General features: G+C 43.7%; 1 protein-coding gene across 4 annotated transcripts in view; it reads right to left on the bottom strand.

Moving 5' to 3' along the window:
- The window catches only part of CENPE (centromere protein E), an 80,932-nt gene that overhangs the window by 47,110 nt on the left and 10,356 nt on the right, over positions 1-23,466 (bottom strand). For all 4 annotated transcript variants that reach the window (XM_070757935.1, XM_070757938.1, XM_070757939.1 and 1 more), the window contains exons 9-21: positions 20,849-20,900; positions 20,646-20,733; positions 19,845-19,974; positions 18,390-18,509; positions 16,720-16,866; positions 15,742-15,877; positions 13,080-13,177; positions 10,057-10,092; positions 9,191-9,346; positions 5,659-5,733; positions 4,105-4,239; positions 3,196-3,498; positions 508-666 (exon numbers count right to left, since the gene is read on the bottom strand). In XM_070757935.1, the coding sequence (XP_070614036.1) occupies positions 508-666; positions 3,196-3,498; positions 4,105-4,239; positions 5,659-5,733; positions 9,191-9,346; positions 10,057-10,092; positions 13,080-13,177; positions 15,742-15,877; positions 16,720-16,866; positions 18,390-18,509; positions 19,845-19,974; positions 20,646-20,733; positions 20,849-20,900 (1,635 nt within the window). The remainder of the gene's footprint in view (positions 1-507; positions 667-3,195; positions 3,499-4,104; positions 4,240-5,658; positions 5,734-9,190; positions 9,347-10,056; positions 10,093-13,079; positions 13,178-15,741; positions 15,878-16,719; positions 16,867-18,389; positions 18,510-19,844; positions 19,975-20,645; positions 20,734-20,848; positions 20,901-23,466) is intronic.

The raw sequence follows: 23,466 nt of genomic DNA, 5'->3' as shown, positions 1-23,466 counted from the left end.
CCACCCTCCTTGCCTTTCTGCGGAGTCTGCGGAGAGGGGCGGCATATAAATCTAAATAATAAATAAAATAAAGCTCCTTAAAACCCACCTCTGTCGTCAGGCACGGGGGAATTGAATTGAAATTTCACTTCCCCCTAGGCTTATAGAATTTATACATGGTATGCTTGTATGTATGAGTGGTTCATTAAATTGGGGGGTTTTTTTAGATTATTTTTAATATTAGATTTGTTTTCATTGTCTTTTCATTGTTGTTAGCCGCCCCGAGTCTTCGGAGAGGGGCAGCATACAAATCTAATAAATAAATAAATAAATAAATAAATAAATAAATAAATAAATAAATAAATAAACAAACAAATATATAAATAAATAAGTAAGTAAGCAAATAAATAAATAAATAAATAAAATAAATAAGCAGCCTTTGATCTAACAGAAAATCTACATCCCAGATCAAGAAACATAACCAAAACTTCATTCTGTCAATGCACTACAGTTAGAGATCTCTCTTACCTGTTGCTTTTGATCATCAACTGTGATCTTTAAAGTTTCCCGAACTCTTGAAATCTGTTTGTCTTTCTCTGCAACGGTTTCTTCAAGTTCTTGAATGCTCTTCTTACAATGCTTCAAAGAATCCTGGGCATTCCTGAGATCGTCCTGGGCTTCAATATTCTTTTATAAAAAGACAGAAAAATATACATATGCACGCATTAGAATCAGCACAAAATATATTGTGCACATAATATTTTATTTATTAATTAGACTTCATATTTTCTCTTACACGTGGTTGTTTTCTTAATACAACAATGGACAACTTGATGTTACGTGTGGCAACACAAGAGGACAAGACAACAGAGTGGGGAGGCACCAGAGTTGAAGGTCTTTTAGTCCAATCCCCTGCTCGCAGGGGACCCTACACCAGTGATGGTGAACCTATGGTACAGGCGCCCCAAGTGGCACGCAGAGCCATATCTGCTGGCATGAGAGCCATTGCCCAGGTTCAGCCCCAACATGCATGTGTGTGCTGTCCAGCTGATTTTTGGCTCGTATAGAGGCTCTGGGAGGACGGGTTTGATTAGATTAGATTTAGATTTATTGGATTTACCCAGTTGTACATCTCCACCCCCTGTCCAGTCAACGAAGCAGTGGAAGTGATGTGCCAGTGCCTGGAGGTTTTTGAGGTCTGGATGGGTATCAACAGACTCAACTCAACCCTGATAAGATGGAGTGGCTGTTGGTTTTGCCTCCCAAGGACAATTCCATCTGTCCATCCATAACCCTGGGGGGGAGGATTTATTGACCCCCTCAGAGAGGGTCCGCAACTTGGGCGTCCTCCTCGATCCACAGCTCACATTAGAGAAACATCTTTCAGCTGTGGCGAGGGGGGAGTTTGCCCAGGTTCACCTGGTGCACCAGTTGCGTCCCTATCTGGACCGGGACTCACTGCTCACAGTCACTCATGCCCTCATCACCTCGAGGTTCGACTACTGTAATGCTCTCTACATGGGGCTACCTTTGAAGAGTGTTCAGAAACTTCAGATCGTGCAGAATGCAGCTGCGAGAGCTATCATGGGCTTCTCTAAGTATGCTCATATTACTCCAACACTCCGCAGTCTGCATTGGTTGCTGATCAGTTTCAGGTCACAATTCAAAGTGTTGGTTATGACCTATAAAGCCCTTCATGGCATCAGACCAGAATACCTCCACCATCATTTCAGACAAATGTTTGTCTGGTCTCAAATTTTTCCCCTCTTATGATTGAATAACAACATTCAGCAATAAAACCAGCAAGGCTTAGTTGCATTTTTTAAAAAAAACGTATGCAAAATGAATTTAAGCATGGAAATGGCCATACTCGGCATTTGTGAGGCACAATGTGCCTGTTATCACTCTTAACTTTCCTGAAACACTAATACATTTTCGCGGGTTAAAAATTCACGAATCGCCTATACCACGGTTTTTCAAAAAATATTAATTAAAAAATACTTCGTGGGGTTTTTTCTATACCACGGTTTTTCCCATCCGATGACGTCATACACCATCGCCAAACTAATAATTTTTGCAAAAAAATAACAAAATAAATAATTATTGTTAATAAATAATTATGTTTATAAATATCAGGATTACTAAGTGTCTTATTCAACGGTGAATATCAGTAATAATTTATTTACTTATTGGATTTGTATGCTGCCCCTCTCCGTAGACTCGGGGCGGCTAACAACAGTAGTAAAAACAACATGCAACAATCCAATACTAAAGCAGCTAAAACCCCTTATTTTAAAACCAATCATACATACAAACATACCATGCATAAATTGTAGAAGCCTAGGGGGAAAGAATATCTCAGTTCCCCCATGCCTGACGACAGAGGTGGGTTTTAAGAAGCTTACGAAAGGCAAGGAGGGTGGGGGCTATTCTAATCTCTGGGGGGAGTTGGTTCCAGAGGGCCGGGGCCGCCACAGAGAAGGCTCTTCCCCTGGGTCCTGCCAAACGACATTGTTTAGTTGACAGGACCCGGAGGAGACCAACTCTGTGGGACCTAATTGGTCGCTGGGATTCGTGCGGCAGAAGGCGGTCCCGGAGATAACCTGGCCCGGTGCCATGAAGGGCTTTATAGGTCATAACCAACACTTCGAATTGTGACCGGAAACTGATCGGCAACCAATGCAGACTGCAGAGTGTTGGTGTGACATGGGCATATTTGGGAAAGCCCATGATTGCTCTCGCAGCTGCAATCTGCACGATCTGAAGTTTCCGAACACTTTTCAAAGGTAGCCCCATGTAGAGAGCGTTACAGTAGTCGAGCCCCGAGGTGATGAGGGCATGAGTGACTGTGAGTAGTGACTCCCGGTCCAAATAGGGCCGCAACTGGTGCACCAGGCGAACCTGGGCAAATGGTGAGTAAATTGTTCTTAAGGAAATGGGAAATGGTAATTTAGGGGTTTAAAGTGTTAAGGGAAGGCTTGTGATACTGTCCATAGCCAAAAATGGTGTATTTACTTCCGCATCTCTACTTCGCGGAAATTCGACTTTCTCGGGCGGTCTCGGAACGCATCCCCCGCGGAAATTGAGGAAACACTGTATATCATCAAATAAAATATTTGCTGACTCCTAATTAAAAGTTCCAAAAGAATAAATATGGTCCACAATGATAAAGTCACCTACTCTTTAACTTCTATTTTTCTGCCATGTTTAACTTACCATCGAGATGGTATCTTGGATGTCTTCCTTGAGCTGATCTCTCTCCTTCTCAAGGGTTTCCTGTTTTTGCTTGAAGTCACTTCTTTCTTGGGTCAAGGCTCTTATTGTTTCTTTATCTTCCTGGAGTCTTTCCATCATGTCCGACTTTTGTGCCTCCTTGGTTTCCATTGTAGACTCCCAAACCTTCAGCTGATCTTTGAGCTCTGCCATTTCACTCAGCTTTCCAAGAGCTTCACCCAATTGTTCTTTAAGAGCGAGCAGCTCTTCTTGCTTCTCCTCTAATTCTTCATTTTTGCTAGATTGCTTTGATTTTTTTTGGGAAATTATAGCATATGTGTTAAACACAATTTAATATATTGAAACTACCGCATCAAAAGTTGTCAAATGTTGTAATTGCATTGAATTCTTATTTTTGCAATAATCTTAATGAATTCCTTGCAAAAACTTAAGAATCATTTCCCCTCCTCAATGTTTTGTCTGCAGGATCAATTATCAGGAATAAAGACCTACCCACACTTCGGTTCCAAAAGCACCCATAGGCGAAGTCTATTTATAAAACAAAATTCTGCAATACGAGGGTGAACGCAAGGAATGAGATGTTGGCTGGCTTTATCTCATTAGCAGAAGATAATGAGACTCGGGATGCCAGCCAGAATAGAGACATACATCTCTGCCATTCAAAGTTACAATGGGACTGAAAAAAGTGACTTATGACTGTTTTTTTCACAATTACAACATTTGCAGCATAATAATAATAATAATAATAATAATAATAATAAGTTTTAATTACTGGGGTTAATTACTGGCCGGCTACCGTGTGAGACAAAATGAAGGAATCAAATACACAAAAATATGCTTTCCATAGTTCACTTCCTAAATACACAATTAATTAAGAAGATTCAGACTTACCACTAAAATGGTTGTATCGTTTTGGTCTTTTTTAAGCTCTTCTACAAGGCTTTTCAGTTCCTTATTGTGCCCTTCCAAGGCTGTGATTCTTTCCTCTTGGTCCTTGCACTGCATGTCTTTTGAGTTTATTTCTTGCTATAAAACAAAAAGGTGCATCTCAAAAACTTTCAGTACATGCTATTCTAAATACAATGGGACCTCAGTTAGTGAACACAATCCGTTCCGGAAAGCTGGTTGTAATCCGAAACGTTCACTATCCAAAATAATTTTCCCCATAAGAAATAAAGGAAATAGAAATAGTTGGTTCCCAGCACCTGTTGACTCGCTAATATATAAGTGTTACAGGTTATATAGGTATGTTTTTTTTTAATGAGAACAGTTAGAATACAGTACATAAAGAATTAAATAAACATAAAAACATTAAAGAAATTAAACTTGGAAATAATTTCCTTTTTTAATTCCATTGTTGGACGCTGCCTTTTCACTACAGGTACATTGCTACTATCGCTCTTATTCTTCTTTGAAGTCATGATTGAGGGCTATATTATTAAAATAAAGCACTAAAATCACTAAAATAAGAAGGAAGCAGCACGATAAAGATAACGACCCACCAAACGTAACTGTGTCTCGAGCGTGAATGATGCTCAGTTTGAGATGCAGAGGGTGACGTCAGCTGTTCACAATCTGAAATTTTGTTCACTAACCAGTGCAAATTTTTTGGTCACTGTCTTGGTTAGCTCTGGCCCTGCTCCTGCCCCAAGGACTGTGGATGTGGGGGAGACATCCACATGCTGCAGGCCTGTTTTGCCCCCGGTGGAATCTGCTGATGAAGGCTCCTCTGACCAAGAAGACATGAGTGACAGGGAGGAGGAGAGTGGGGCAGACAGCTCAGAAGAAGATCAATTATCTAGCTCCTCCTTGGATTCGGAACAAGAGTTAATGATACAGCCACGCATGCGGAGAGCGATGCATAGTCAACAACAACTGAGAGATTATTATCAAAGAAAATGAGGCCACCTGTGGTTGGGTGGGGCTGTGGTCATTAGTGAGGCTGCTATAAAGAGCAGCCTGTGGGTTTGGCCATTGTGGAGGATTATCTGATCGTTGTGTTTCATGACTGCTTTACTGACTTTGACTTTTTGTGTGCTGATTTTTCCCTGCTTGGAAACTAAACCAGAGCAAAGTGTGTTTCACTGTGAATTGCCTCACAGCTGCAAGATAAGTATCACAGGACTGATAAGGGACTTGTATAAATTACCAGTTTGTTTGGAGACGAGTGCTCTTTGCTGTACCAAAAGAGGGCTTGGTTTAAGTGAATTTTCATTATAAAGAACATTGTTTTGAATTTTCAAAGGTGTGTGTGTCTGAAATTTGTACCTGTGAATTTTTGGGAGGAGTCTACCAGAGAGCCCAACAGAACAGTCACCAACCCAAATTGTTCACTAACCCGAGCATCCACTAACCGAGGTTCCACTGTACAAAGGAATCATCCATATTCATACCACCATTCCAATTTTTTTTAAAAAGGAAGCCAGGCAACCACCAGCAGCTCACCTGAAGGTCTTGATTGTATATTTCTGCATTTGAAATTATAGCCTTTAAGTTGGTAATTTCATGCGTTAGTTGCATCTGTGGAGCAAGTGGAGCAAATAGCAAAGCAGTTATGAAGCACCCATAAGTTTAGTTTACCTGCCATCACCATAAGAAAGATAAGCAGCCTTTGCAATAAAAGATTCTGTTAGAACCACTCAATTTTACATAAGCATCTAGTGGTTAGTGCAGGAGATACTGTTTATGCATATCTTACAGCTAGAGAAAAAGTCCAGGAAACAAAATTTCAATCTCTGTACCAGACTGGCTAGACTTGTACCATGCAATAACAACTTGGTTTATGCATAGCATTAAGCCAACATTAAATAGAGTGTTCCTGAAGGCAAACTGCCTTCCCCCAGTGGGCCGACCTCTAGGGAGGCACAGGGTGCCATAATTGCCACATCAAAATGAAGCAACGGAGAAACTTTTCTCAAAGAGACGACCTCTATTGCATTGAGATCTCTCCTTTTATTGTATTTCACTTTTCCTGACATGTGGTACAGAATAACCAATTCGCAAACGCCACATGCATTAAGCCATCCCCCAACTACCATTCAGTCCTGCGCTGTATAAGGCAACCTGCTCGTGACTTCCCTATAGATAATTAATGGAAGCTCCATTCATTGCCTTTTCCTGGATTGTGTGTTTACTGGGGATTAGCAAAGGAATGAGAGTAAGGCATATACAGTGATACCCCGTCTTACGAACGTAATTGGTTCCGGGACGAGGTTCGTAAGGTGAAATGTTCGTAAGACGAAACAATGTTTCCCATAGGAATCAATGGAAAAGTGAATAATGCGTGCAAGCCCATTAGGAAAATCCCAAACTTTAAGTTTTTTTAAAAAGCGGTGGGCGGACGAAGTGGAGGAGAACAGAGTGGGGACAGGCGAGCCGAGGAAGCATCGGGAGAGGGGATTTCCCCCATCTCGCTGTCAAAATGTGCCCGTGGGAGACTCAGCTATCGATCGTCCACTGCCCCCTCCTGCCAGAAGCCCGCAAAGAGCCAAAGCTAGGTGTGGAGAAAGGTGAAACTTTCAGCTCCTGGATGGAGCGGCTGCGGAGAGCTCCTCTGATGCATGGTTCTCTCTCCCCTCCAACACCTTTGATGTCACGGAGACCTCCTTCCTGGAGTCCATGTTTTGGCTGGCCAGGAAGGATGTCTCCGCCCCTGGAATTCCCTATTGGGATTCCCCACCTCAGTTGGAGCCTCCCGACCTGACGAGAGAGCCGCAGATCACAAAATTAATTGGATCTTTAAATATTTTAATTAATTGGATTTTGCGACTGTTTCACTTGTTGTGAGCCGCCCCGAGTCTTCGGAGAGGGGCGGCATACAAGTCCAAATAATAAATAAATAATAAATAAATAAAAACTGATCGGCGGTGGCGGGTTCGTAAGGTGAAAAAGGTTCGTAAGAAGAGGCAAAAATTTTCTGAACCCCGGGTTCGTATCTCAGGTTGTTCGTAAGACGAGGGGTTCGTATCATGAGGTACCACTGTATTTCCTTATATGGAAGTTAGCTATACGTTATCTTCATGCTGTATATCAAGTTAATTATTTTCCACGTGGTCATGGATTCTGCAGCTTGCTTACTCAGCCTGGACTTTGCTGCCTTTCCATAGAGGAAGAATAAGGTTTATACAGCACCCATTAGGCTAAAACATCACTCTTCAGCAATATTCTATTCCAATGTTCAGTGCCTAAGAACCTATGATTACAACATGTTCCCTCGATTTTCGCGGGTTCGAACTTCACGAAAAGTCTATACCATGGTTTTTCAAAAATATTAATTGAAAAATACTTCGCGTTTCCCCCCCCCCCCCATACCACGTTTTTTCCTGCCCGATGATGTCATATGTCATCGCCAAACTTTCGTCTGCCTTTAATAATTTTTTTAAAAATAAACTTTAATAAATAAACATAGTGAGTAATAATCTAAATGGTTGCTAAGGGAATGGGAAATGGTAATTTAGGGGTTTAAAGTGCTAAGGGAAGGCTTGTGATACTGTTCATAGCCAAAAATAGTGTATTTACTTCTGCAACTTTACTTCGCGGAAGTTCGACTTTCGCGGGAGGTCTTGGAAAGCATCCCCCACGAAAATTGAGGGAACACTGTAAGCCATGTTTCGGCTCATTTCAAATGTAATCATTGTGGTTGGTTGTGGAACCAAGGCCCAATGTATTATGTGTCAAAGGCACATAACAGCACAAAAGCTTAGCTTCACAAGATGTATAAATCCAGTAATTATTACTTTTCAGTCTATCAAAATGGAGGTGGGGTTTCCCAGCGAGGGGAGCCTCAGCGAAATTGCAGCATCGCAAAAACGCGGAAGTCCTCAAAACCCCACCTCCGGACTTCCGTGTTTTTGCGATGCTGCAATTTCGCTGAGGCTCCCCTCACTGGGAAGCCCCACCTCTGGACTTCCGTTGCCAGAGAAGCACCCGCTTTTGCGCTGCTGGGATTCCCCTGCAGCGTCACAAAAACACAGAAGTCTGGAGGTGGGGTTTCCCATGGAGGGGAGCCTCAGGGGAATCCCACCAGCGCAAAAACGGGCGCTTCGGCTGGCAAAAGGGGTGAGTCTTGGGCTTGCACGCATTATTCGCTTTTCCATTGATTCCTATGGGAAACATTGTTTCATCTTACAAACTTTTCACCTTACGAACCTCGTCCCGGAACCAGTTAAGTTCGTAAAACGAGGTATCACTGTATAGATAAAAATTATGCTGCCTCAAAACATCATAATTTCGGGACTGTGTTGTAAATACTTGGGTGTTATTTATTTATTTATTTTTATTTAATGGATTTGTATGCTGCCCCTCTCCGTAGACTCAGGGAGGCTAACAACAATGATAAAAAACAACATATAACAATGCAATTAATAAAACAACTAAAAACCCTTATTATAAAACCAGACATACACACATACATACCATGCATAACTTGTAATGGCCTAGGGGGAAGGAATATCTTAACTCCCCCATGCCTGGCGGCATAAGTGAGTCTTGAGTAGTTTACGAAAGACAGGGAGGGTGGGGGCAGTTCTAATCTCTGGGGGGAGTTGGTTCCAAAGGGCCGGGGCCACCACAGAGAAGGCTCTTCCCCTGGGGCCCGCCAAACGACATTGTTTAGTCGACGGGACCCGGAGAAGACCAACTCTGCAGGACCTTATCGGTCGCTGGGATTCGTGCGGTAGCAGGCGGTTCCGGAGGTAATCTGGTCCAATGCCATGTAGGGCTTTAAAGGTCATGACCATCACTTTGAATTGTGACCGGAAACTGATGGGCAGCCAATGCAAGTTATCATGTTATTTCCAACTCTCACTAAGTGAACTACTATAACTGGAGGATTACTTGTATAAACTAGTTGGAAATGATCTCGTAATTTTACATGTTTGGAAAGAACTGCAGTGGTGTTTAGTCTGTTTGCACTTCACAATGCAAGCCTTTAAAACTTATGGAAATTTTGCCTTTGCAAGCTATCCTGTTTCCTCACCTCCTGCTGTTCAGAAGCCTGTTTCTCAAGGGCCACAAACTCATGGGTTGAGATTTTCTCACGCAGGTCTGTGAGTTCATAGGTCAACTGTTCTTTCTCCGAGCACACACGATCAAATTTGGTTTTTATGGTTTCCTGTTCAATGACGGCATTATCCTAGACAAGAAAGGAATGGAGGAAATTACATCTTTTACCCATAATAGAAACATAGAAACATAGAAGTCTGACGGCAGAAAAAGACCTCATGGTCCATCTAGTCTGCCCTTATACTATTTCCTGTATTTTATCTTAGGATGGATATATGTTTATCCCAGGCATGTTTAAATTCAGTTACTGTGGATTTATCTACCACTTCTGCTGGACATTTGTTCCAAGGATCTACTACTCTTTCAGTAAAATAATATTTTCTCATGTTGCTTTTGATCTTTCCCCCAACTAACTTCAGATTGTGTTCCCTTGTTCTTGTGTTCACTTTCCTATTAAAAACACTTCCCTCCTGGACCTTATTTAACCCTTTAACATATTTAAATGTTTCGATCATGTCCCCCCTTTTCCTTCTGTCCTCCAGACTATACAGATGGAGTTCATTAAGTCTTTCCTGATACGTTTTATGCTTAAGACCTTCCACCATTCTTGTAGCCCGTCTTTGGACCCATTCAATTTTGTCAATATCTTTTTGTAGGTGAGGTCTCCAGAACTGAACACAGTATTCCAAATGTGGTCTCACCAGCATTCTATATAGCGGGATCATAATCTCCCTCTTCCTGCTTGTTATACCTGTAGCTATGCAGCCAAGCATCCTACTTGCTTTCCCTACCTCCCTAATGCCTAGTTGAATATCCTATAACCTCCCAAAAATAACTCACCCTTTCTTCCAAGAGTCTTTGGAAGTCTTGAGAAGTCTAGGGGAAAAAAAACCAATTTCAATTCACAACCACATTCTCCTGCTTTGTAAAATATCAAATGTAATGGAACTTAAAAGGGATTGTTGACTAAAACCAATCTGCTTCATCATCAAATTATGTTCCCAGCTGGAAGAAAAGCTCGTTTTTCTACACGTACAGTAGACCCCCGCTCGTTGCGAGGGTTCCGTTCCAGGACCCCCCGCAACGAGCGGGTTTTCGCGAAGTAGCGCTGCGGAAGTAAAAACACCATCTGCGCATGTGCAGATGGCGTTTTTACTCCCACAGCGCTAGCGAGGAGCCGAAGATTGGGGGCGGGGCGGCTGTTTGCCGCCGGCATGGAGGGCTTCCTAGCAGCCCCCCAAACCCGGGTTGGGGGTCCGGGGGGCGCTGGCTCTCGGCGGTTTCGAGCTGAGTCCGGGAGCGAATTCGCTTCCGGACTCAGCTCAAAACCGCCGAGAGCAAGCGGCAAGGAACGGCTTGTCTCGGCGCTTTCGAGCTGACCGGACTCAGCTCGAAAGCGCCGAGACAAGCCGTTCCTTGCCGCTTGCTATCGGCGCTTTTGAGCTGAGTCCGGGAGCGAATTCGCTCCCGGACTCAGCTCAAAAGCGGCGAGAATGAACGGCGTGGGCGGGCGGCAGCGAGGAGTTTGCGTGGGCGGTGGGGAAACTCCTCGCTGACGCCAGCAAGAGGGGGAAGACCCAGGGAAGCCGCTGCCATCTACGCATGCGTGCCCGGCACGCATGCGTAGATGGTATTTTTGACTTCCGGGTTGAAAAATAGCGAAGTACCCTGTTCGCAATGGTTGGGGACGCAATAAACGGGGGATCACTGTAATATGCAAATAACATTTATTTTATTGGATTTTTAATCACACACCATATTTTTCGGAGTATAATTTTATACTCTGGATGCAGGTTTTTTTTGAAACTCCCCCACCCAGCCCTAACTAGGTGCTAACTATTGTTCCAGCTCTTATCTTGCAGGTTCTTTCATTGTTACTGTTTGCAAAGAATGTTTTCCAAGCTCCAAGTCTTTGCAGAGGTTTTGTTTTCATTACTCTAACCTGCTCCAAGTAAGTTTCTTTCCAGCCCTAACCAGGTGCTAACAATGTTCCCAGCTCTTACTGCTTGCAAACTCTTTCATTGTTCCTCTCTCCTAATAAGATTTTTTTAAAGCCCTAACCAGGGATAAAATAATGTGCCGAAACTGACCAGACTAATATCTGACCAGATGAATATCTGGTAAGCAGATTCTTTCCCCCATTTTCCTCCTCCCCAAAAATACGGCAGATGTAGATAAGAATAAAGATAATAAGAAAAGAGAACCTATTCGCTTTCTTCCTTTACAGGCAGATCAAGACACTGCTGGCGTAAAAGAGAACCATTAGGGGAGAGGTTTTGACAAGATGTATTTTCCCTTAATGTGCAATTTTATATCTCACTGAAGCATGTTTGCCCACTGCATGGGAAAAATTGGTTCAACAATATATCCATCCTACCAGCAGAACTTGCACACTTCCAGGAGAAAGGGAAAGGTAATTGTTGGCATGGTTGCCAAAAGAAAGGAATCTTCATGCATATGTTCTGGGAGTGTGTTGAAGTTCAGAAATTTTGGAAGGAAGTGCAGAACGAAATAAATAAAATGTTAAATATTAAGTGGATAATTACAAAAGAAATAGCGATATTAATTAAACAAAGAGAACTAAGAGATTTCAAAGAAATAAAAACTGCAGCACTGGAAAGCGCTCAAGCGGTAGTGGTATTGGGTTGGAAAGGGTCTATAAAATGGACACTACAGAACTGGTACTGGTACATGGTGGATCACATTCATTTTGAAATCATGGAAATAAGATTAAACAACGTTGACGAAAATAAATTGGAGAACCTGATGGTACGATGGAATAAGTTGAAAGGTTATACAGTGATCCCCCGGGTATTGCGATCCCGATCATTGCGAAACGGCTATATGGCGATTTTTGAACCCGGAAGTAAAAACACCATCTGCGCATGCGTGCCCTTTTTTCTATGGGCACGCATGCGTAGATGGCGCCGGGCAGATCAGCTGCTGGGCGGCTTCCCTGGGTCTTCCCCCTCTTGCTGGCGGGAGGGCGAGCGGCGGGCATCAGCGAGGAGTTTCCCCACCGCCCACGCAAACTCCTCGCTGCCGCTCGCCCGCCCTTCGCCCGCCCACGCCGTTCGCTTGCGCCGCTTCCCAGCTGAGTCCTGAAGCCAATTCGCTTCAGGACTCAGCTGGGAAGCGGCGCGAGCAAGCGGCGCGAGCGAACGGCTTGTCCGCCGCCTGCCTGCCTGCGCGCCCGCGGCTCGCCCGCCCTTCGCCCGCCCACGCCGTTCGCTCGCGCCGCTTCCCAGATGAGTCCTGAAGCGAATTGGCTTCAGGACTCAGCTGGAAAGCGGCGAGAGCGAGCGGCGTGGGCGGGCGAAGGGCGGGTGAGCGGCAGCGAGGAGTTTGCGTGGGCGGTGGGGAAACCCCAGCGCCGCTTCCCAGCTGAGTCCCCTTCCCAGGAACCCCAATCTTCGGCTCCTCGCTAGCGCTGCGGAAGTAAAAACACCATCTGCGCATGCGCAGATGGTGTTTTTACTTCCGCAGCGCTACTTCGTGAAAACCCGATCATTGCTAGGGGTCCTGGAACGGAACCCTCGCAATGATCGGGGGATCACTGTATGCTGAGTAGAATCTGTGACGCAAATGTGAAAAATAAACTCCAATCACTCTTTCAATAATAACCAATGCAAAGTAGAGCCAAGGAAATAAAAAAATATAAACCAGTAAATATTTGAACCCCCTGCAATTGGTGGTGGTGGTATTGTCAGTCGGGTGATGGGCACATGCACTGTTTTATGTTTGTTATGTAATTCATATGTGCAAAACCAATAAAAATATTTTTTTTTTAAAAAAACAATATATCCAACCCTCTCTGCAAATTCTGTTTTATTTTTTCCCCCCCATCAGCACCTAATACTTACAAAGTTTATTTCAGATCCTTGGACCCATTCTTCCTCGGGCATTGTAACACTGGCTGCCAAGCATTGATCATCATATTCTGAGAATTCCGAGGAGACAGCTAAGAATTTAAAAAAACACCCCAAGCCCCAAAGTTATATAAAATTAAATGGAAATTCCATGGAATATTTCTTTCGATAGAAATGACCTACTTTTGATCTCCTTAATTGTCATCAAGCGGCAACCATTCCATTAGACTCTAAATAGATTTTATATCGGATAACGGAGCTTTATGGAACCTAAGCTTGCTCTTTTCCTTGCCATTTGATATGGAAAAATGTTTAACTCCAGGAAGTAGCCTTTATCCTAGTGAGCAATACAGATTTTATACTAGCCCTGTTAGGTTGAATGCCTTGGGCATTCACAGAGGGCTGTGAAAATATGTACTGACCCCTCACATCCTGGACCCAAATTGTTTCAACTCCTACCCTCAAAACGTCGCTACAGAGCACTGCGCACCAAGACAACTAGACACAAGTCGCCCGAGTCTCCGGAGAGGGGCGGCATACAAGTCTAATAAATTATTATTATTATTAACTCTACGTTGTATACACTTACAGGGCTATACTCCTGTAAGTATAGTCACTGAATAAAAGATGGTTAAATTACTTGTAGTTTACAGCAGTGATTTTCAACCTTTTTTAAGCCGCGGCACATTTTTTACATTTACAAAACCATGGGGCACATTGAGGAGGGGGGGGGGGGGGGCTAAAAAAAGTTTGGACAAAAAAATTCTCTCTCTTTTCCTCCCTTTCGCTCTATTTCTCTCCCCCTCCCTCCCCCTTTCTTTCTCTCTTCCTTCTTTCCTCTTTTTTGCTCTTTCTCCCTCCCTCCCTCTATGTCTTTCTCTCTCCCACCTTCCCTCCCTCCCTCTCTCTTTCTTTCCTTCTCTCTCTCTTTCTCTCTCCCTCTCTTTCTTTCTTTCTCTCTTTCTTTCTCTCTCTTTCTCTGTTTTCTTTCTCTCTCTGTTGCTTGCTTGCTTTCTCTCCCTCTTGCTCTTTCTTTCTCTCTCTCTCTCTTGTTTTCTTTCTTTCTCTGAGCTTCGCGGCACACCTGACCATGTCTCGTGGCACACTGGTTGAAAAACACTGGTTTACAGGATGTCCAGGAGAAAAGCAGGTCATAGATGACATCATACCAAACGGCTAAGCCATGGAGAAATGTCAATAGCTGAGGAAGCAAGTTGTTGCCAGTTATGCTCATTTTTGCTTGACTCTGCCAGGCAGCGCAATCCGGGGTTTTTTACATGATTTTTCCCTGACTCGTAAACATTTTAATAGTTTGGATTTTTTCACAAATTCCCTGATAATTCCTTGATATTTTCTGAATCATTGATTTCCCTGATAATTCCCTGATTTCCCAGGTTTGCTGGACACCCTGAGTTTAAGTCTGGAATTTTATCCTTCATATCAGTGGAAGTGATGTGCCGGTGCTTGGAGGAGGCTGTTGGGGTCTGGATGGGTGCCAACAGACTCAAACTCAACCTGGATAAGACGGAGTGGCTGTGGGCTCTGCCTCCCAAGGACAATCCCATCTGTCCGTCCATAACCCTGGGGGGGGGGGAATTATTGACCCCCTCAGAGAGGGTCCACAACTTGGGCGTCCTTCTCGATCCATAGCTCACATTAGAGAAACATCTTTCAGCTGTGGCGAGAGGGACGTTTGCGCAGGTTCGCCTGGTGCACCAGTTGCGGCCCTATCTGGACCGGGACTCACTGCTCACAGTCACTCATGCCCTCATCACCTCGAGATTCGACTACTGTAATGCTCTCTACATGGGGCTACCTTTGAAAAGTGTTCGGAAACTTCCGATCATACAGAATACAGCTGCGAGAGCTATCATGGGCTTCCCAAAGCATGCCCATGTCACACCAACACTCCGCAGTCTGCATTGGTTGCCGATCAATTTCCGGTCAAATTCAAAGTGTTGGTTATGACCTATAAAGCCCTTCATGGCATCGGACCAGAATATCTCCGAGACCGCCTTCTGCCGCACGAATTCCAGCGACCGATTAGGTCCCAGAGAGTTGGCCTTCTCCAGGTCCCGTCGACTAAACAATGTCGTTTGGTGGGTCCCAGGGGAAGAGCCTTCTCTGTGGCGGCTCCGACTCTCTGGAACCAGCTCCCCCCGGAGATTAGAACTGCCCCCACCCTCATTGCCTTCCGTAAACTCTTTAAAACCCACCTTTGCTGCCAGGCATGGGGGAATTGAGATATCTCCCCCAGGCCTACACAATTTATGTATGGTATGTTTGTATGTATGTCTGATTAATAATGGGGTTTTTAAAATGTTTTTAAATTATTAGATTTGTTATGAATTGTTCTATTGCTGTTGTGAGCCGCCCCGAGTCTACGGAGAGGGGTGGCATACAAATCAAATCAAATCAAATCAAATCAAATAATCAATCAATCAATAACCCATCTCATATTTAACGGTACTCAGCCGTACCAGGCAAATGCCATGTAGGTGAAGCGTGCTTTCTAAAGTGGCATATGATGGCATTTACCATTAGCAATTTTCTACAAATGACAAAATCTTGATTTGCTACAAGCCACCATTAACTGGTAAATTCCTTTTTAAGACATCGGAGTCAAATGAAACAATTTCTTAGGAAAAGAACTTACATTCTTCCATCTCTGGGAGATAACCTAGAGAACTTTTAAAGCGTTTAGCTTTTCCAGGAAAGTCTTCTAAGAAATGCATTCTTCCATCTTTCTTTAAAGCCCCCGGGGCCCACGTCACACGCCTCCTTTTTTTAGCCTTAAATTAAGAATAGAATAAAAACAACCATACGCATCACACAATATGTACTCTGTCCTGAGTCTATTTGAGGCATAGAAATCTAATAAATAAATATATTGGCTAAGCTTTCCCATACTTCAAACATGGTGGGAATTTCTTAGCCAGCATGCAGGTTGAGGAATTCTGGGATGTGAAGTCTTAATATACTTCTACCAATCTGAAAAAGCACTTGATATAATAGATACATTATACCTATAATAAATAAAAGGACTACAATTTATTCTCTGTAGGATCAGGAACTCTAGTACAAACTGTTGTTGCAGTTTGGGCAAAAATATTGGCAATATGGATAAATAATAAGAATAAGGAGATTTATCATATTTCTTATATCCTCATAAGAATAAAAGACATTGCAGTGTTCCCTCGATTTTCGCGGGCTCGAACTTCGTGAAAAGAAATTGTAATTTAGGGGTTTAAAGTGTTAAGGGGAGGCTTGTGATACTGTTCATAGCCAAAACTAGTGTATTTACTTCCGCATCTCTACTTCACGGAAATTTGACTTTCGCGGGTGGTCTCGGAACGCATCCCCTGTGAAAATCGAGGGAACACTGTTCTACTAAAATTTAAACAAAACTTGGCTTATTCATCACCCCTTGGGATGTCCAACAACTTACTCCAGATATATTCACTGCATTCCACTGACTGGATAAAAATCTAAATTTTAATGGCCTGTTGAAAGGCTAAGAGAATGGGGGTTCTTTATGTTTACATAAACGTTGCTTATCCTCCCAAACATAATTCCAAAACAAACAAGCAATGTTTTCAGACTTTCTGCAAGATTTAATCTTCATATTTATCACCTGAAGCTCCCGTTCTCGCAAAAAAGAGGACGAAGTCACCAACATCTCTGTGAGCGCTCTTATCCTTTCTTGCTGTTCTTTCTGGACAGAATTCTTCTCTTCCAAGAGCTGGGCTAACTGATCTTTGGTATGAGAATGAGACGAAACCTAAAACAGAAGATACCAAGGCTGCTTATCATTCCGTCTTATGAATTTAATTGGTTCTGGGACGAGATTTGTAAGGTGAAATGTTTGTAAGATGAAACAATGTTTCCCATAGGAATCAACGGAAAAGCGATTAATGCGTGCAAGCCCAAAACTCACCCCTTTTGCCAGCCGAAGCGCCCGTTTTTGCGCTGCTGGGATTCCCCTGAGGCTCCCCTCCATGGGAAACCCCACCTCTGGACTTCCGTGTTTTTGTAATGCTGCAGGGGAATCCCAGAAGTGCAAAAATGGGCGCTTCGCTGGCAACAGAAGTCCGGAGGTGGGGTTTCCAGCGAGGGGAAACCCACCTCCGGACTTCCGTGTTTTTGTGATGCTGCGATTTCGATGAGGCTCCCCTTGCTGGGAAATCCCACCTTTGGACTTCTGTTGCCCGCAAAGTGCCCATTTTTGCGCTGCTGGGATTCACCTGCAGCATCGCCAAAACAGGGAAGTCCAGAGGTGGGGTTTCCCATGGAGGGGAATTCCCTCAGGGGAATCCCAGCAGCGCAAAAAGGTGGGGTTTCCCAGTGGCGGCGGCTTGGGTTTGTAAGTGAAAATAGTTTGGAAGAAGAGGCAAAAAAATCTTAAATCCCGGGTTTGTATCTCGAAAAGTTTGTATGACGAGGGGTTTGTAATACGAGGTATCACTGTATATTGTTATATTTAATGTTGTACGCTGCCCTGAGTCGCCTTGAGAAGGGCAGCAGAGAAATCTAATAAATAAATAAATAAACAAACAAACAAACAAACAAATAACTGTTCAGTTTCTTCACTGTTTCTTAAAAATTCTGTTCAGACTCTCATCCTCCTCCTAACCCTAGATACATTCTCCACCACCACCCAAGTTTTTCAATTTGTCCTAATTCTTTTGCCAGATTCAACTGAAATGAAGGTAGCATCTAAACATACCTAACGAACCACTGATTCTCTTGGAAGGCAATCAAGTTCAAAGTTTTGTGACATGCACCATTCAAGAAACTGGACAATTAACAGGGAAACTTTGAAGGGCATGCTCTCTGATGGATTTGGCCTGTTGGCCTGGGAAACTCCATTCCAATCCATTTAGCCTTATCCAATCCATTTGGCCTTCTCCGGGTCCCGTCGTCTAAACAATGTCGTTTGGCGGGCCCCAGGGGAAGAGCCTTCTCTGTGGCGGCCCCGGCCCTCTGGAACCAACCCCTCCGGAGATTAAAACTGCCCCCACCCTTCCTGTCTTTCGTAAACTACTCAAGACTCACTGATACCGCCAGGCATGGGGGAGTTGAGACACCTTTCCCTCAGGCTTTTTTATACTGTTTTATGTTTGGTATGAATGTGCTGTTTGGTTTTTTAAATAATGATAGGGTTTTATATGTTTTTAATATTAGATTTGTTCCACTGCTATATTGTTTTTATTGCTGTTGTGAGCCGCCCCGAGTCTTCGGAGAGGGGCGGCATACAAATCTAATACATAAAATAAATAAATAAATTTAAACGAGACAACTTACTTCTTCCAGTTGGCGTTTCAAATCTTCTATTTCGTTACGGTATCTCTTCAGAAGAGCCTCATCATCAAGAACTTCATTGACTATCGGGGTATTCTTCATATTTTTAGCTGTATTAGCAAACTAGAAGAGGCAAAATAGGTAGAGAAGGCGAGTAATATAACAAAAATCAGTATAATAAAAAAAAAATATTTACAAACCAAAAAACATGCCATCCTTACTGGATATTTCTGCTCTAGTATATATTGCTTTCCTTAGGAAGAGTTCCCTTTGATGGCATCATATGTAAATAAAATTGAGAAATAGGTAAAACAATTGGGGGTTAGGGTTACCTCTCTCATTTGATGATTTACTATGGAAGAATTCCAGGATAGAATCAGCCAATTAGTCTAATAATTCATTAGACCAATTTATAGATTGGCACCTGGAAGGCCATAAATTTCTACCTGGTACTACTACTCTTAGGTCTATTTCTGAACAAATCTCTGTTTGAGCTGATACACCAAATAATACTTTTTAAGCTCTCTGTCTCTAAGGAGTACCAATACATCTCTACAAGCTTTTAAAAGAGATTTGTAGTGAGGCGGATTTTAGAAGATATACGAAAATGCAACAAATCAACAAAATAAAAGTAGAATACAGGGTTCCCTCAGTTTTCGCGGGGGATGCGTTCCGAGACCGCCCGCGAAAGTCCAATTTCCGTGAAGTAGAGATGTGGAAGTAAATACACTATTTTTGGCTATGAACAGTATCACAAGCCTTCCCCTAACACTTTAGAAACATAGAAACATAGAAGACTGACGGCAGAAAAAGACCTCATGGTCCATCTAGTCTGCCCTTTTACTATTTCCTGTATTTTATCTTGCAATGGATATATGTTTATCCCAGGCATGTTTAAATTCAGTTACTGTGGATTTCCCAACCACGTCTGCTGGAAGTTTGTTCCAAGGATCTACTACTCTTTCAGTAAAATAATATTTTCTCAAGTTGCCTTTGATCTTTCCCCCAACTAACTCCAACTGACTTTAAACCCCTAAACTGCAATTTCTCATTCCCTTAGCAACCATTTAGATTATTACTCACCATGTTTATTTATTAAAGTTTATTAAAAAAAATATTTATTAAAGGCGGATGAAAGTTTGGCGATGACATATGACGTCATCGGGAGGGAAAAACCGTGGTATAGGGAAAAGACCTGCGAAGTATTTTTTAATTAATATTTTTGAAAAACCGTGGTATAGACTTTTCCCAAAGTTCGAAGCCGCGAAAATCGAGGGACCACTGTATACTCATACTTTTCCACATAGCACAATAGTTGGGGGGAGTATTTATAAAAAATAATCGTATGAATGAATAACTACAGTAAATCGTTTTGAAGGGACAACTGCTGTTTTCACTTTTCTCCTTGTGCTTATCTAAACCCAAAATGTCCTTCCAGCAAGAATATTTAAAAATTACCTGGAGAGTGCTAAGTGTTTCTTCTAAAGATGCTGGCGTAATTGTACATATGATAACAGTTTTTGCATTTCCGCCTAAGGAGTTCTGGAGAATTCTTGTTAGCTTACTGTCCCTATAGTTGATAAAACCTCTGATCCAAAGAGAGAGAGAGAGAAAAAAACAAATTGGTTCAAGAGCCCACTCATTATCTTTAGAGAAAGTGAAAACACGAATCAATAATAAAACTACCCTGTTTCCCCGATAGTAAGACACCCCCGATTGTAAGACGTATCGGGGGTTTCAGGGGGGTCGGCTAATATAAGCCGTACCCCGAAAGTAAGACATATGTCTTACATTCGGGGAAACACGGGGGTATTGCCGCCTCCCTCTCATCTAGCTGCGCGCCGCCTCCTGCCCATACGTCACCGCGCCGTCCCCTGCACTTGTCACTGCCGCCTCCTGCTTAAAATACGGTAATGCACACAGTATTAATCATACATCAGTAAAACATACACACTGGCATACTGGGATATCATCTGCTGTTTTGTGGTGAATACAATACTGTTCAGGTTGTTAATAAATGTTAATTTTATGGTTAAAACAAAAAATTTGACAATTTTTTTTCCAATATAAGACATACCCCGAAAGTAAGACATAGTGGGGCTTTTGGGGATAAAAAGAAAGTAAGACACTGTCTTACTTTTGGGGAAACACGGTATCTAGATGAAAAAAATATGAAAAAAACGCCTGTGGGAAAGGGGAGATTCGGAGCTCCCCAAACCTTTGCTGCTCTAGTTGAAACAGAAATTATTCTTTCCTTACCCAGACTGATCATCGCAAAGTTTCTTGATAACTTGGCCCAAGATGAAGAGGCTCCGGTTAATATTACACCCTTCTTTAAGTCGAATCCCTAAGCACATAATAAAAAGCACCACTTCAATCATTGCTATCCTGATTTATGGCATATCATATGGCATCACAGCTATAGAATTATCAAAAGATCTCACTGAGAAGTGAACACATACCTTCAGCTCCTGTTTGGCTGGCTCTCTCACTTCCTGCCAGGTCTACAAAATTCTGAAATATTGAGACAGAATTTGTTATGCTTGATTTTATTTATTATTATTTATTAGATTTGTATGCTGCCCCTCTCCGTAGACTCCGGGCGGCTCACAACAACAATAAAATAATGTATAACAAATCTAATAATTTAAAATCACTAAAAAACCCTTATTAAAAAGCAAAAAAACATACACACAACATACCATACATAAACTATATAGGCCTGGGGGAGATGTCTCAATTCCCCCAAGCCTGACGGCAGAGGTGGGTTTTAAGAAGTTTACAAAAGGCAAGGAGGGTGCGGGCAATTCTAATCTCCGGGGGGAGCTGGTTCCAGAGGGTCGGGGCCGCCACAGAGAAGGCTCTTCTTCTGGGGTCCCGCCACAAACGACATTGTTTAGTCGATGGGACCCGGAGAAGGCCAATTCTGTGGGACCTAACCGGTCGTTGGGATTCGTGCGGCAGAAGGCGGTCCTGGAGATATTCTGGTCCGGTGCCATGAAGGGCTTTATAGGTCATAACCAACACTTTGAATTGTGACTGGAAACTGATTGGCAACTAATGCAGACTGCAGAGTGTTGGTGTAACATGGGCATACCTAGGGAAAGCCCATGATTGCTCTCGCAGCTGCATTCTGCATGATCTGAAGTTTCCGAACATTCTTCAAAGGTAGCCCCATGTAGAGAGCATTGCATTTAAACTATTCCGCCTTCAGTGGAACTTGCTGAAGCGCAGAATCAAATATTAGAACTGATGAGCCAAACTTACTGAAATTCAGAAAGCACCAATGCATAAAAAATAGCAAGTGTTATCCATGTGGTCCCAAGTTCAGCTTATGGTCACTCACTCACACATTCACAGTGCTAAAAAAATGGCTACGTTCAAATCACTTTCAAGCCAACACCGAGGCACCAACCGGTCTTTAGAGCACACTGAACTTAAAATAATAGCAAACTTTGTTAGATTGTTTAGGGAAAATATATCATCCACAAAACAAACTTAATACAGAGTAAGGTGTGAGTAGTGACAGCAATGGACTATTCAGACAAATAAACCAGTCTAGTAAATATAAAGTATATATACTGCTCAAAAAAATAAAGGGAAAACTCAGATAACACATCCTAGATCTGGATGAATGAAATATTCTCATTGAATAATTTGTTCTGTACAAAGTTGAATGTGCACGACAGCATGTGAAATTGATTGTCAGTCAGTGTCGCTTCCTAAGTGGACAGTTTGATTTCACAGAAGTTTGATTTACTTGGAGTTATATTGTGTTGTTTAGTATTCCCTTTATTTTTTTGAACAGTGTATATTATACAGTAGAATAATCTCTATACAATCCAAATCACAAATAGAATCCCAATATCAAATATAAACCAGGTACAATGATCCCCCGAGTTTCGCGCTCTCGATCATTGCTAATCGCTATATCGCGATTTTTCCACCCGGAAGTAAAAACACCATCTGCGCATGCGCGCCCCTTTTTTCTATGGCCACGCATGCGTAGATGGTGGAGTTTGCGTTCCCCGGGCAGATCAGCTGCTGGGCGGCTTCCCTGGGTCTTCCCCCTCTTGCTGGCGGGAGGGCGAGCGGCGGGCATCAGCGAGGAGCCGGGGTTTCCCCTTTGCGTGGGCGGCCAGTAAGACCCCAGCGCCGCTTTCCAGCTGAGTCCCGAAGCCAAACGCGGAAGTTCGCCTTTGCCGTCTGGCTTCAGGACTCAGCTGGGAAGCGGCGCGAGCGAACGGCGTGGGCGGGCGAAGGGCGGGCGAGCGGCAGCGAGGAGTTTGCGTGGGCGGTGGGGAAACCCCAGCGCCGCTTCCCAGCTGAGTCCCGAAGCCAAACGCGGAAGTTCGCCTTTGCCGTCTGGCTTCAGGACTCAGCTGGGAAGCGGCGCGAGCGAACGGCGTGGGCGGGCGAAGGGCGGGCGAGCGGCAGCGAGGAGTTTGCGTGGGCGGTGGGGAAACCCCAGCGCCGCTTCCCAGCTGAGTCCCGAAGCCAAACGCGGAAGTTCGCCTTTGCCGTCTGGTTCAGGACTCAGCTGCTGCAAGCGAGCAGCCGGGCGAACGGGCAAGCGGCAAGCGATCTTGGGGTTTCCCCATTGCCCAGGCAAAGGGGAAACCCCAAGATCGCTTGCCGCTTGCCCGTTCACCCGCCTGCTCGCTTGCAGCGCCACAGCAGCGAGGAGCCGGGCGGGCGGGCGAACGGGCAAGCGATCTTGGGTTTTCCCCGTTGCCTGGGCAACGGGGAAACCCCATCTTCGGCTCCTCGCTGCTGCCGCGCTGCGGAGCAGATCAGCTGTTGGGCGGCCGAAGGGGTCTTCCCCGCCGCCCACACGCAAACTCCACCATCTGCGCATGTGCGGCCATGGAAAACAGGACGCGCATGCGCAGATGGTGTTTTTACTTCCGTGCCGCTACATCGCGAGTTTACGATTATCGCAAGGGGTCTTGGAACGGAACCCTCGCGATAATCGGGGGATCACTGTATATCACCACACAGCTCTATAATACAGTAACTATCAAAAATACTCCCCCCCAAACAGGAACTCCATTAGCTCCCACTTCTCTTAAAGATATAT

This window comes from Erythrolamprus reginae, chromosome 7, assembly GCF_031021105.1.
Source record: "Erythrolamprus reginae isolate rEryReg1 chromosome 7, rEryReg1.hap1, whole genome shotgun sequence".
NCBI classification, from domain to species: Eukaryota; Metazoa; Chordata; class Lepidosauria; order Squamata; family Dipsadidae; genus Erythrolamprus; species Erythrolamprus reginae.
Note: the sequence above shows the minus strand (reverse complement) of the source record. Positions and strands in the feature narration are given on the sequence as shown.